Genomic DNA, 14,770 nt, shown 5'->3' on the forward strand with positions numbered 1-14,770 from the left:
CTTAGAGGAAAACTTGGTGGGTATCAATTGGATCAAGTCTCTGTTTGCAGGCCGCAGTTTGAAGAAACAGTGCATTTGGATTTAAGACTCCTAGCACCAAATAAAAAAGGCTGTGACACTGGACATGATGACATTGATCCAGGATGAACTCACTCTTCCAGTTCAAATATGCAAAATGCCCCTAATCTGGTGAGTTAGCTTTTTACCAGCAGGCTTTGTATGAGATCAGTTACTGTCTGTCTGCACCACTCTAATTTTATGCTGGACAAGTAGCATCTGCCTTTCTGCAGCCAGCATAAAACTGACATAATCTATGTATGCATCAGGTCCACCGGTTAATTTGACAGAGAAACAATGGTGTGACCGCATCTGATCTGAATCAGTTTTGTCCTGCTGTCTAATCAGTAGCGCAGAGGTCTTGCACTAATGGCGATGGAAATGAAGCCTTATCTCAACGCCCCAATCCCGCCGCTGTTTCACATCCAGATTTCCTTGCCCGTTCCCATATGCATTAATCGGGGAAGGGAGCGGGCAGCTTTCCCTCCCTAATTTCCTGAAATAGCAGGGGAATCACAGAATCATAGAATAGTTTGGGTTGGAAGGGACCTTAAAGATCATCCAGTTCCAATCCCCCTGTCATGGGCAGGGACACCTCCCACTAGATCAGGCTGACCAAGGCCCCATCCAACCTGGCCTTCAACACCTTCAGGAATACTTGAGGCTCTCCTGCTCCCGCAGCTTCCCGGGCTGCATCTCCTTTTCCATTTCCACCAGCACCTCCTCTAAACGTGGCCATCGCTGCACGGCGCCGTGGGAAAAGCGAGAGGCGCTCCCGCCGCCCCGCTGCGCAGCCGGGAGCGCATGGATGGGGACGGGGGAGGGTTCGCACGCACCACCGCGGTACCCAGGGCTGCATCCACCGGGGCGAGGTGACATCCCGCCGGGAGAGCTGCATCCATCGCTCCGGGTCCCTCTGCCCTCAGCTTTAACGCCGCGTCTCCTGGTTTTGCCAAACCACAGCGCGCTGTCATCTTAAAGAGCGCAGGGGAGGGACCGCGCGGGAGGGAGGTGGGAAGAGGCGGGCGCCAGCAGCAGCATCTTCCCGGGAGCCGCCGCACCAAGGCGCGCTCCCGGCCAAGCCCCCGCTCGCCAAACCCAGCCTCCAGCTCGCCTCCTCCTCCCCGGGGCAGCTGGGGATCGCTCGGCAGAGCCGTGGTTCCGCCGCAGGGCCGGGGGAGGCGGCCGCAGGCTCGGAAGGGGCAGGGCGGGCGGTGCCGCCCCCCGCGCTCGGCGGTCCCGGCCCCCATCGCCGTCCCCGTCGCGGAGGGGCCGCCCCCGGGCCGCCTCGGCAGTGCCGGCGGGGCTATGGCTGCGGAGGAGGTGCTGCAGGGCGCGGAGCATTACAAGAGCGAGATCGAGCGGCTGACCCGGGAGCTCTCCGAGACGACCCACGAGAAGATCCAGGCGGCGGAGTATGGGCTGGTGGTGCTGGAGGAGAAGCTCACCCTCAAGCAGCAGTACGACGAGCTGGAGGCGGAGTACGACGGCCTCAAGCAGGAGCTGGAGCAGCTGAAGGAGGTGAGGCTTTTGTGTCCCTGCCCGCAGCCGGGAGAGCAAAAGATGCTCCGGCCCTGGAGCGGCAGCAGGGATCCCTGGGGTGGGGAGGAGGATCAGCCGGGACCGTGGAGCTTAAGGACGGATTACACAAGGTTGCAAACCCCTTGCCCTGGGAAATTTTCCCGGAGCCGGGAGCCACAACTTCTGCGAGCAGGGATTTGCAGCGCTGGAGGATGCCTCCGGTCACACCTGCACCGTCCGAGGCTTCTTTTTTTAGGAAGAGGAAATTAAACAGCCCGTAGGAGGAGAGGGATTTGCTGACAGGGATTTGCAGCATTGGAGGGTGCCTCCAGTCACACCTGCACTGCCCGAGGCTTTTTTAGGAAGAGGAAATTAAACATCCCGTAAGAGGAGAGCTGAGCAAAACCTGGTATGTAAGGACTCGGGATCTATGTAAACAGTTGTCTGCAGTGCGTGAGGAGAGAGACAATTCCTTTGGAGTTATTTATAGACCTGCTCTATTCTGCCAGTCAGGGGAACCGCTGCCATTAAGGGGGAAGGGGGGGGTGAAGTAGCCACACCATAATCTTGAGGTCGCTCCCCATCAGTGGAAATTAAACTCCTGCGTCATGCTGGGAGGATAAAAATACTTAATCGGAGAGGTGTTTTGGGGTTGTCTTTCAGATGTGTTTTTGTACCACCGAGGTATAAAGTGGGGGAGTGCTGCGCCTCACCTTTTGGCTGTGCAAAACGTGACTCTGAATTAGCATCACCCTTCCTATGTTCATCATTAAGGGAAGTAACTTGAGATTGGTACAGTGCACATACACAGCAGCCATAGAAGGGGTGTGTATATACGCAAGCACAGCACCCATATCTCTGCGTTTGATGTTATCTTTATACTGTCTTAAAATGTAACTAATGACATATTTTGGAAAGAGAAGATAAAGTATCAAATAGATATTCTCCCAAATTTAAAAGGTATCTCTACAGAAATATATTGCTATATATAATGTGCAGAAATTCTGTTCATTTGGAAATCATGAACGTATTCCATGTTGAGGGAAACCACTTAATAAACTTTAGATTATATATGAATTTACTCTTTAGAATACTAACTGATGCACTTCTAGAAATATTTTTAATAAAATAAAGGTTTCATTTTACTTGCAGGTAAATGAGTTATGCTACAGACTTGGTTCAGTGTCCAGAAGAGTTGAAAAAATTATATTTTCAATAAGAAGAATAAAGTTGTTTTCAGAAAAACCTATTGATCTCTGCCTCCCTCCCTCCCCCTGAATGTATGCGGTAGGCTCAGGAGTTTGAAACCAGTAATCACAGATTGAGAGACAGAGATATATAACTTGCAGTAGCATGAAGGCAGTGCTATTGGAGATGACCCTGCAGTAACTGAGAAGAAGAATTAAGGGGGGAAAGTGCAATGCAGTTTCTTTGGGGGGGAGGGGGTGGGGAGGAGAGGTAAGCAGAGCTGTAGGTAGCTGTTATCGCGTCACAATAATATTTAAAACACTGATCAGAAAGCAGGATGACACATGGGTGTACATGGCCACAGATAGGAGTAGCACAAGGAATTAAGTTGATATTATTAAACTAGAGGTATTAGTCAACATGACTAACTGAAATCAAAGATGGGCACACAATTTCTCTGCCTGGTTCCCCCCCCCCCCCCTTGAAGTCAATGGAATTGCATGCTCTGCAGCCCAGAATGTCTCCTGTGGGGCCATGCATGGACCCTGAGGATATCTATGAAGAGAATAGATCCAGTAGCTTGCCTGATGCCAAGCAAGAGTGGAGCCTCTCCAGTTTCCAGTTCAGGCACGGGCTGCTCAATTCCAGAGCTCTCCATAGCTGCAGGTTGGGTATTTCCATCCCCCATCTAGGCTACAAGAGATTCTTTTCTTGCTTCTAACCTCTATAGGAGAGACCACACTGATTCTTACTGCACAAGAAGCCCTGCAAAGGAGAATTTGCTCACATCCCTTCTTGTCACTGTAATCTATTTTCTAGCGTCTCTGTTACCACTTCCATTATGACTGTTCCCTGAGTGCAGATCAGAGTAACTGTGAGACATAAGCAAATGGTGCCTCTGACGACACTAACAAGGGACAATTCAGGTGGTTTGAACAAACAGTCTTGCGGAGACTTGGAGGTGTAGATTTTGGAGCTATAGGGTTCCGTCTGAAAGCTCTTAAAGTGGCAGAAGAAATCCAAAGACAGGTTTTCTATGAAGGTTACTTCCAAAATGTGCGGAGGAGTCTTTGTGTGTCATCTCCAGCAGGGTCTGCAAAAGGATGTCCTGGACAATGGCCTGGGAGCTAGGAAGACTTCCAGTATGTCAGCAGAGATCTGTGCTTCCACTCTTAACTTGCTACATCTGCAGCCTCTCTGAAATCATATTGGGGTATAGAAACTAGGCCTTGAGTTTGTGCTGAAATAAATAGTTTATCCATTCATGAGGAACAGGTGCAAGAGTGTGGGCAGGATTATGCTTAGGACTATTACTTCTGTGGACCTTCTCTGAACAGATTCAGTTAATGGGGTTGAATTTTACTTCATTTTTAAGTGTTTCTTTATTAAACTCTTGTGTTCTGTTGTAGGACCTTATTGTATTTATTGCTCAGCAAACAGAGCTGCCCATCTTTAACTACTCATTCACGGCATAGTGGTCTAGGATCTGAAGTCTTCTCCCATGTTCCTTGGCAATTCAAAATTCTGGTGAACTTCAGGAGGGCTTTTTTTCATATAGATTGCAATACAGAGCCTCAGCTATATCATGATTTCCATTGTTGGAGAGCGAGATAGGAAAGTAAGGCCTTTATAGGATGTTGAAGTAAAAGCAAATTGCAATACGTTACATTAAAAATTAATACTTGTATACAGGATATATGCTATCCACCATGTAATATGAATTGTTCTAGTAACCTCTGATGTTTCTTGTACTGTATTCAGAGGTCTCTGCTTTAGCCTAAGACTTTGATGGTTTTGGGCTATGAGATTGATTTACATTACAAAAACTTTGAAGTTTTATTCAGTGACCTAGTAAGGACTTCTTCCATGTAAGAGTAGTCGTTACACATGTAAGGTGTCCAGGAAAGACTCGAGATATCTATCAGCTACTGACCTTATGTTCTCAAAAAGGGAACGTGAAAAAGTATACTCTGTTGCGTTGACTTCAGCAGCTTTCAGTGTTATGAGATGGAGTGCTTGTAGTCCTGGTGCTAGATAAAGATAGTAGTTTTAAAACATTATTTTTAAAGCTTTATTAACTTACATAGTTGGGGGGAGGGGGAGTGTTCAGTCTGTAAATAATGTTTCTGTGTCTCACTCGATTCCATCTCAAACTAGTGGAATTTTGGCCCAGAGGTAAAAACACTATAGTTTTATTGCCCCTGTTCAGAAAGTTACTTTAGCAGATGTGCCTTATAACCTGCATTCCATAAGAATGCAGAGAATAAGACTTATGGGATTAGAGGTAGCCTGTTTTCACTCTCTTGCTGAGGTCAAAGTTTAATGACCAGCATATTTTATGGAAATCATTTTCCAATGGTTTTAGTATTTGTAGTCTTACATGTTCACATTGCATTTGCTGTAAGGATAATGTTTGTTGTTAGTTTTGCTTCTTTCAATGAAGTATAAAATGGCTTCTTATTGATCTCCTTGCCTGAGCTACCTGCTGTAGCTGTCTCTGCTTGAGCAGAGGGGGGTGGATGAAGTGATCTTAAAAGGTCCCTTCTAACCTCAGCCCTTCTTGTGATTCTGTGATTAGCTACTGTGCACTGGTGGCCTGTAATGTTTTTAAAGGAGAAGAATATCAGGCACCCCCGGTCATGATGAAATGGGGATGGAAGGCAGTTTTGATGTCCAACTCTGCAAGACATTTACGGCTGGTAAACCCTAACCAGAGATTTCTCTTTGCTAATCCAATCATGAACATAGCAGCTGAGTCAAGTCCCTCTTCTTGACTCCCTCTCTGACTGACTGATTTAGGCAATATCTCACTTGGCTTCTTGGCTTTTCTGTATTTCATTCTACAGAGACAACCTCTTCCCCTGGGTTACACATAGAGCTGGCTATCTGATTTCCAGGCTGAAGATGCAGTTTGGTGTTTGCATTACTTTAAACCTAATTATCCTTGATAAATTATTGGAAACCAGGCTATGAGTGAACAGCCCTATCCTTAGCAGGTCAAAAGTTCTTGTTTTCTTCACTTCATGGAGATGTTGTATCAATGATTATGAAGTGCTTTATCATCAAGGATTATAAAATCAGTTTAGTAATAAGGCTTCCACAAACAATTCTTGGTCTGTGACTGAAAAAGGGGTTTTGAGGAATAGAGCTGAAGCTGTCTCAGGCAGCTTCTTCTCTGTTCTGCTCTTCCTTGCGTTACTTTAACACAGGTGACTCAAGCTCCATCTCCCTCCTTTTCTGACATGGTGCTGCCTCTCCAACTCCTCTGCTGTCCTCTGAAGGCTCTCTCTCATGCCTGCTGCTGAAGTCACCTCTCTGCCTCTTCCATCACTGAAGTGTACAGTTTCGGGGACTTCTCTGGTTCCAAAAAAGGCAGAGAAGGGGGAGACTCCCTATCCCAAATACAGCCCTGTTGAATGGAGATTGCTCTACACAGCTGTTTGCATCACATGATGCTTAGAAAAGTGTGAAGTGGCTCATAAATCCCCATGGGATGTTCTAAATTCTCCCCAGAGATGAATGTGTCCCAAATACATAACTAGAAAGCCGTGAACTGATGCCATCTCAGTATATCTTTACACCTCCTTCCAGTGACAGCATTTGTGGGCCTGTGCAGTATGAGGCTGAACATTTTCCTGATCTCATCCTGATCTCAACACTTTGTCCTTGGTGTTTTTTCATGTTTTGTCACTCAAAAAGGCTGTGCTGCCTAGCTCCCAGCTCAAAGATGAGGACAGGGCAAGGGTGAGAGAGCAAAAGGGGCTGTGCTCAGACACTCTCCGCAGTCTTGTCTCCTCCAGAGCTCAGCCAACCCCTACCGCTGTCTCTAAGGCATGTACTGCTAATGGAAGAGTTTTTACCCAGTTCCCTTTCACAGCTGGCCTGGGTAGAAGAAGAGAGCAGAGCAGTAGGGGGAACAGTTATGCGCAGAAAGGAGCATGTGGAAGGCAATAAAAAGAACTTCAGCGATCAAGCTGTTACACGGGGTCTTGCACAGTAGCTGGATCCAAAACAGCTCTGAGTGGCATTCATCCCTCTGCACTTTGCTCATAAGCAGGAGTTTGCAACAAAAAGAGTCTGAAGATGCTTTGAGCGGTTCACTTTGGGAGATATGCTTACAAGGAATGCCTTAACGAAAACAAGCAGCAGCTTGCAAAGCTTTCATTCAGCTGCTACTGATTGGGGACTGACTGGCTGGGAAGCAGGTTTGTGGAAAAGAATTTAGGGATCCTAGAGGACAGTGAACTGAACATGGGCCAGCAGTGTGCGCTGACATTAAAAAGGCTCACAGCGTCCCAGACAGTTATTAGCAGAAGCATAGCTGGTAGGTTGAAAGAAGTGATTATCACTTTCCAATAGGCATTTATTAAGCTCCACCTAGAAAAGACATCCAGTTATGGGCTCCCCTTATACAAGAAAGACATTGATAAACTGGACAGAGTTCAGCAGAGGGCCACCAAGATGGTCGAGAGGCTGAGGGAACTGGACTCATTCAGCCTGGAATGTGGGGGACCCAGCAGCAGCCTGCCCATACCTACAAGGAGGTTACTGAAAACAGCCAGGCTCTACACAGAGGTACACAGTGGGAGGACATGAGACAACTGACATAAATTGAAACTGGAGAGGTTCAGACTGGATTTCATGGAATCATAGAATGACCTGAGTTGGAAGGGACCCACAAGCATCATCTAGTCCAGCTCATATCCCTACACAGGACAACTCCAAATTCACACCTTGTGTCTGAGGGTGTTGTCCAAATGCTGCTTCCTCATAAAGGAAGGAGGAGGAGCAGGCACTGATCTCTTCTCTCTGGTGACCAATGATAGGACCTGAGGGAATGGCAGGATCATGTGCCAGGGGAAGTTTAGCTTGAATATTTGGAAAAGGTTCTTCACACAGAGGGTAGTGGAGTGCTGGGACAGGCTCCCCAGGGAAGTAGTCGTGGCATCAAGCCTGATTTGAGGAAGAATTGTTGCTCCATTAGGACAGGCAGTGCCACAGGTTTCTTGCTAAGAGAGGTTGTGCATGTCATTCCATGGGGGTTTGCAAGCCCAAACTGGATAGCCGCCCTAAGGAATTCGATCTGACCTCAAGGCTGAACCTGATGAAAGCAGGACTTTGGACTAGAGAAGAAAGGACAGAGACAGCAAAGGACCTTGAACAACGTGAGGTCTCTGAGGGTGCCCACTGTGCCCAATTAAATTCCAGTAGCAGCTTGCTGTGAGTTACCCAATGCGTAACAGCATACTGCCTGAAAGCAGGGATGATTACCAGAGCCACAGCCTCACTTCTTGCTTGAATTTCATTTTCTCTTGCTTGTCATTAATCCTGCATTGACCTGGGATTACTAGGGATGTAGTTCGATGTTCTCTTCTCTCAGGAAGACATCACTGCATCTCCCTTTCCCATTCCTGCCCCTGTTCTAGCTCTCCATTGTGTGACAGTTTATACTGTCACACCAGGATAGAAAACTGACCTCAGTTAAAAATAACTGAGGAGGGGATGTATGCTATCTGTAACCCAGATTGGTTACATGATCTGGTTCACAATATGTACCCACAAACCAGTTTACCTGTATTGCCAAAAGGCTAGCACAAGAATAGGAATTAATGCTGAGGAAAGGGAATACTGCTTTAAGCAGGTACTGATGTTAAAAGAGATTCTCATCAAATTACAACAGGATTGCTTCCTCTAAGAGGAAATGAATCCTGTGCATTAGCCTACAGAAAACATAAGCAGCTGAAATTATCTTAGGGGAAATTAGGGCTATTGTTGGAGCTTTGACATCATGCAAAGAAAAATGTAGATGAATGTTGGTTTTTTTCCCCAGGAACCTGCCAGTTGCTCTCAGTAATTGCATTGTATACTTATGAGCCAGTACAGATACACATGTGATTTTAGATGTCCTTCAACAACCAACCGTTAAACAGTGATAGTCTGCTTTAAATGCAGGAGGATTACATACTCCTGAAACAAATCTAACTGGAGTTCCGTTTGTTTTCTCCCCACAGTTAAATTATTCTCTTGCTTTCACTCTTTTTTCTAAGAAATCCATCTCTAATCTGAGGGGTTCTGATCAAGTCAGTCATAGAATGATAGAATCACTTGCTTGGAAATGACCTTTGAAATCATTGAGTCAAACCATACCTGTCCGCTACTAAACCATATCCCTAAGCATTTCATCTACCTGTCTTTCAAATACTTCCAAGGATGGTGACTCAACCACCTCTCTGGGCAGCCTCTTCCAGTGACAGTCATCTGGGTTGAACTCCTCTGAGATAACTGGAAGTTGCTATTGGGTTTTAGGTCATGGAGAAGTTAATTTTCCATAGATTTTCTAGAAAATATTGAATTATTACCAAATCTAAAATGACTGATTCAGGCATTAATGAGTGAGCCAGGCATTATTGTGAAGCACTTTCTGTTTAAGGCTCGGAAATGTAAAATTATGGCTCACTGAATAGTTTTTAATCTAAAGGTCTGTATCTGCTTGGAATTAGGTCTTCTGTAATGAATTAAAAAAATGAATTTGCTACCATCTTTTCACCTTCCTTCACATAAGATATTTTTTCTCCTCTTCTATGTTGTAGATTTTCTTTCAGTCTCTATGCATAATGGCAGTCAGATTGAACACGTAGCTTTACTGGAAGTGCAAGTAGGGGCAAAACAATGGTGAAGAATATAAGATTTGTCATATAACAGTAATTTGTAGACATTCATCATGGTAAAATGAGGAGCATATTCAAAGTCAGATGTGTACACTAAATTTGCACCTGGGCAAATTTTATATCTCTTATGCAACTGGAAGTTGGAGAGACATACATGCAAGACCATATATTTTTCTGGCTGTATTGAGGACTTCCTGAAAAAGAGCGTTCTTCTTGATCAAACTCTTACTTTTTCAGATGAGTTTGGTTATGTTCGTTCTCCAGCATCTCATTTTCTCTTCCATTTTTGCATTGCATTGTTTTGTTCAGCATATGGACAATGGGAATCAAATCTAATTGACCCGTTATTTCTGCATCCTCCATGGCTCTGCTACATTGCAGGGCTTTGCTGCCCAGTTGCTTTTGCTATGGATTTCCCTTCCATATTTGTCTGTTACCTGAGGGGGTAATGTTTAAGTCAATACAGTTCTGTACTATACATTTTTTCTTTGGGATGATTTTAATTTATAATGGCAGAGACTGAAAAGCATGCATTGGTTTCTGCTGAACTGTCTTATGTTTGTGGTGTAACTTTCATAGCCCTCTTCTTTTTTCATTTCCTTGTGAACTCAATACTCTCTTTTATGGAGGAGGAGAGAGGGTATTTTCATAATTTAAAGGAGTTGATATGGCATGTAGAGTCATGAATGTGCTCTTCGTCCGTTTACCCACTTGCATCACTAGCAGCAGATGATTATGAGGTGAAAACAGCAATTTTTCATACTGTACTATGAAAGCAGTCCATGAGTACAGACCACCTACACATGGAAGTAGTTAAGACTACTGAGAAGGTGAAAAATGCATCTTGGCAAGGGCAAGCCCTAAAACTGAAATAAGCAGGAAGAAATTAAGCTAGATTGTAGATTAATGTTTTAATGGGAACTCTACTTCTCTGCAGAGGGGAGTATTAAAAAAAACAATTTTGGGATTATGATATTTATATTTCTGAATGTCTTTCACTATCAAAGTTTAATTAACTTAATAGTTAAAAGTAGCAGGCTGCTGGCCATCTTCTATGGTTTTGGGACAGACCTATGAAAACTGTTAATACCACAAGGCTTTTACTAAGACTGAAATTGGTCCACTCCTTTCTCTCCATCTCTCATGTGGTTCTTCCCCCCTATGTGTGCAGCCTATCATCTTCTGCCTCTCATTCTTGTATTGTATTCATGTCCTGTCCATGACAGTTTATGTCCTTTTTAATCTTTTTTTTTCAGTCTTCGTCCTATGACACTAATTATGTCATAATTAGTGTGGATTTACTGCTCTGTAAGAAGTGGAGCTGAATTTTTCATATTGAAGACCCCTTTTGTCATTGTTTCAATGTAAGAAATCTGGCAGTTTCCACCAGACCAGACCTTCCACACCATGCTCAGGTATTGCAGTGACATGAGGGAATTCTAGAAATACTTAGAAATATTGTTTTATCACTGGCTGAAAATGAAACAACAGAGGATTTGCCAGCTCTGCTTTGTAGCAGCCTCACCATTAAAATTATCCTCAGAAAAACAACATTTAAGGCAGCTTTAAAAATAGGTTGGCCAAGTGTCTCAACAGGAAGAAGATACTTTTCCATAAGGTTTTGCAAATATCAATGTTTTAAAAAAAACATTGTTTGGTTTATAGAATCATAGAATCAGTCATAGAATCATAGAATCATAGAATAGTTTGGGTTGGAAGAGACTTTAAAGATCATCCAGTTCCAACTTCCCTGCCATAGATCCGGCTGCTCAAGGTGCCATCCAACCTGGCCTTGAACACCTCCAGGGATAAGGCATCCACACCTTCTCTGGTTGACTTTTTCCAATGTCTCACCACTCTCATGGTGAAGAAATTCTTCCTTATGTCTAGTCTAATCCTAGTTTCTAGGATTATTTGTTTATTTAACACTGGACAGGAAAACTGATGCGCAGTGAGATTACATAATGGACTCAGTCCTTGTCATTGGTGCTGGGAATGGGGCCCATTATCCACACAGTGTGCCATACCCTCTTCATCCCCCTCTCCCTGGAATCACACCTGGTTTGCCTCTGCGCTTTACAGTTGAGTTGAGCCCATCTGCACAGCAAGTAGTTTCTCAGTGCTAACAGCAATATGTACAATGCTCTGCTTAACCGAGAAGCATTGAAGAAGTCCACAGTCACCCATGTTAGTCACCTTCAGTCAATCGCTTCTGGGGACATTTCAACTAAATTATATGAACTTCACCACCTTTCCTTCCTATTTTTTTGTTGGTTTTGTTATTCTGTCTGTTTATTTTTAATTTTATAATGTCTCAGAGCTCACAGATGACACAGGGTTAGCAGGAGTGATGCACTCTGGGAAGTATATTCGTTCCAAACAGCTTTTCCTTGATTCACTCTGGATGCATTTATATGTCGATGTGCCGAGAATAAACTGTGAAGTGCTGTTGTCATCACTGACTAATGGCTAGCTTCACAGAGGGGAGGCCCAAGTTGCTAACAGTTGCAGTTTCAACTTCTGTTTTGGATCCTTAGAGGAGGAAATCTGGCTTCTAGTAGTTGTAAAGCTCAAATAGGAAGAGAGAAAAAGACCAGCAAGCCTCTAAGAGAAAAGATAGGAATTTGGGTCAGACAAAGTGTACAGGTAGCTAGGTGAAACAATTCACTTATAAAAGCTTGGCTGTTGGCCAAACATGAACACAGCATGGTTTGGATTTAGTCTTACTTGGTACCGGAGTGTTATCTACTCATAATACACATGGCAAAATGCAGGATGCCCAACTGCGCTGAATTTTGGCCCCGTATTTCCAGCAAGTCAGAGCTCTCAACCTTTTGGCATTCGAGTTTCAAGAGAGCTAAAGCGTTTAGTATGAGGGTACATGGGGAAGTTCACAATGGGGTTAAACTGTCTGTGTAGGCATAGCCTCTCATTCTCAATTTGATGGCTAATCCAGGATACTTAACAACTATTGTCCAACTTAAATCTATGATTCCTCTTATTAAAAATGTGCTCTCAATAGCTTGTAGTTCATATAGTTCAATAGTTCATAGAATTAATAAAGACAAATTGATTTTTTTTTTTTTTAGATGAATGGGAAAAGTTTTTCTCATAACCTCGATACCTCACAAAGTTTTTAAAAAACATTGGGAGCTTGCACTGTTCCGGATAATTTCAGGTGTTTGTATTGCAATGGCAAACATGCAGAGCTATCCAAGTTTAGTTGAAGGGTTTATTTGCAGTCATTTCTTTCTTTCTTTGATAACTGCATGTAATTTCCACCTACAAATAATTAGGAAATGTTTTATTTAAGCATGTCATATGAAGAATGCTATCTCTAGCAATATACCCTGTATTCAGGATTGTGCCTCAGGGTCATTTAGAGCAGATATGACTTGAAGACCAACATTGAAGTGCTGGCTACGTGGGTAAGTCAAAGGTAAAACAGACCAATGACAACAGAGCAGTGCTGGCAAACACCATTGTCATCAAGATGTAAGTGATAAAATGTGTTATAAACTGAGAATTCAGATTTATTCCAACCAAAGAGGGGAGAGCTGGCATAACTGTAACTACTGTGTCTCAAACGTGATCTTTTTCTTGCTGCTTAATGAATTGTCATAACTCTGCTGAGCTTCAGTAACTGGTCACGTGCTAGCCCTTGTAGCTTCCATCTGCAGTAAGCTAAAAATATCCACTAGATCAATTTCTAAAGTATAAAATCTTAGTCATAAATCCGAGTCCTTGCTGACAAATTTTCAAGTAAAACGTAAGGATATGGCAACAAGGACTACTCTGTGAAATACAGCGTATGATATATAACTATATAAGAGAAGCAGTAGTTAGATGGGATATAATTGTCTATGTATATAATTGTCTATGTATACCGATATGGACGTGGAGACTTGTGACATCTGTTAGGAGTTCATTACTTTGGGTAAGATTTTATTTTTCCTGCCAGTTGAGGGCTGATGCTTGCTGTCTGATAATAACAAAACTTTCACTTTCACTTAGGATGTAAGCTCAGCTGCATGAAAATAGTAGCAAATCTGGAACAACACAGTTGAGTGATAAAGGTTTCTTCCAGATGTGCTGAATTTGAAGTTACAATGATGCTATATATTCTTAGATGCTTGCTATTCCTAAAATAAAATCCATACTAAAGTGATGGAACTCAATTCTCAAATTCAGATACCTGGAAATTGGGATTCCAACATCTGTATTTTAGCTATTTCAGTGGAAAACATTGGGTTTGCTTTATTAAGCAGTCTGAGCAACTTTGTAGTGAAACCTATATGACTTCTTTTTGCCCACGTATTTTGAAATTACAGATCACACTTGTCTGGGTGACTATATGTAGATTTGGGGATACACATTTAGGCTCCTGGCTTTAAGAATTTTTAACCCTGCTTGAAATTTGTGATTTCAAGTGTTTTCTGTCTTCTTGCTTGTGGAGAGAGATTTATTTCGAAAAGAAACATAGTGACACCTTGATTTGAAATGTACTTTACTCACTGTTCCTTGGGTCGAGGTTAGAGACATTTAGATTCATGCTTGTGTTTTATGCGTGTTAGCTTTTGTAGCAGGTTACTCTGATGAGAAGGCACTTAAATCTAAACCGAGCAATATAACCTCCTATTGGGGAGTGCAGTGATAGGACAAGGGGTAATGACTTTAAGCTGAAAGAGGGAAGATTTAGATTATTAGATATTAGGAAGAAATTTTTTACTGTGAGGGTGGTGAGGCACTGGAAGAGGTTGCCCAGAGAAGTCGTGGATGCCCCATCCCTAGAAGTGTTCAGATTGAATGAGGCTGTGAACAACCTGATGTTGTGGAAGGTGTACCTCACCAGGGCAGGGAGTGAGTTGGAACTGGATGTTCTTTAAGGCCCCTTCCAACCCAAACCATTCTATGATTTTAAGCCTTGTTTGGGTATAAATAACCCTTTCCCCGGGTACCATGCTGTGTACACATTTTATTCTGTGAAGTTCTTTTACTTTCAAGATTCTTCTTGAAATACGGCCCTTGTTTTCTCTGCTGGTGAGAACTTGAGTTAGGCATCCACAGCTGAGCTGGGTACTGACAGTTGCTGTGTTCTTGCTGTTACTCAAAGATCCACTTGTTAGTTCTTCCACTCTGAAGAACTGGATTTGGAAAAGGGGATCCTGAATTCTGCCCCAAAACCCTGTGGCAGAGACTTTTCTTCTGCCAGGTTCCTCAGCTCAGCTGCTCCCTTGGGAAGGCTCTCTGGTTAAGAGTGAGAGGCCTCTATTTCTAGTCTTTTATCACTTATTTTTTAGCAGAAAGTAATCTACTGCTTGAAAAAGAGTCCAAAT

At 43.4% G+C, this 14,770-nt stretch overlaps 1 protein-coding gene across 8 annotated transcripts in view; it reads left to right on the top strand.

The window, feature by feature from the left end:
• Positions 1–1,178: 1,178 nt before the first annotated feature.
• BICD1 (BICD cargo adaptor 1) overlaps positions 1,179–14,770 on the top strand; it is a 179,869-nt gene continuing 166,277 nt past the window's right edge. For all 8 annotated transcript variants that reach the window (XM_054081239.1, XM_054081185.1, XM_054081194.1 and 5 more), the window contains exon 1: positions 1,179–1,578. In XM_054081239.1, coding sequence (XP_053937214.1) covers positions 1,366–1,578 — 213 coding nt within the window. In that variant the 5' untranslated portion in view covers positions 1,179–1,365. The remainder of the gene's footprint in view (positions 1,579–14,770) is intronic.

This window comes from Cuculus canorus, chromosome 1 (assembly GCF_017976375.1).
Source record: "Cuculus canorus isolate bCucCan1 chromosome 1, bCucCan1.pri, whole genome shotgun sequence".
Classification (NCBI taxonomy): domain Eukaryota; kingdom Metazoa; phylum Chordata; class Aves; order Cuculiformes; family Cuculidae; genus Cuculus; species Cuculus canorus.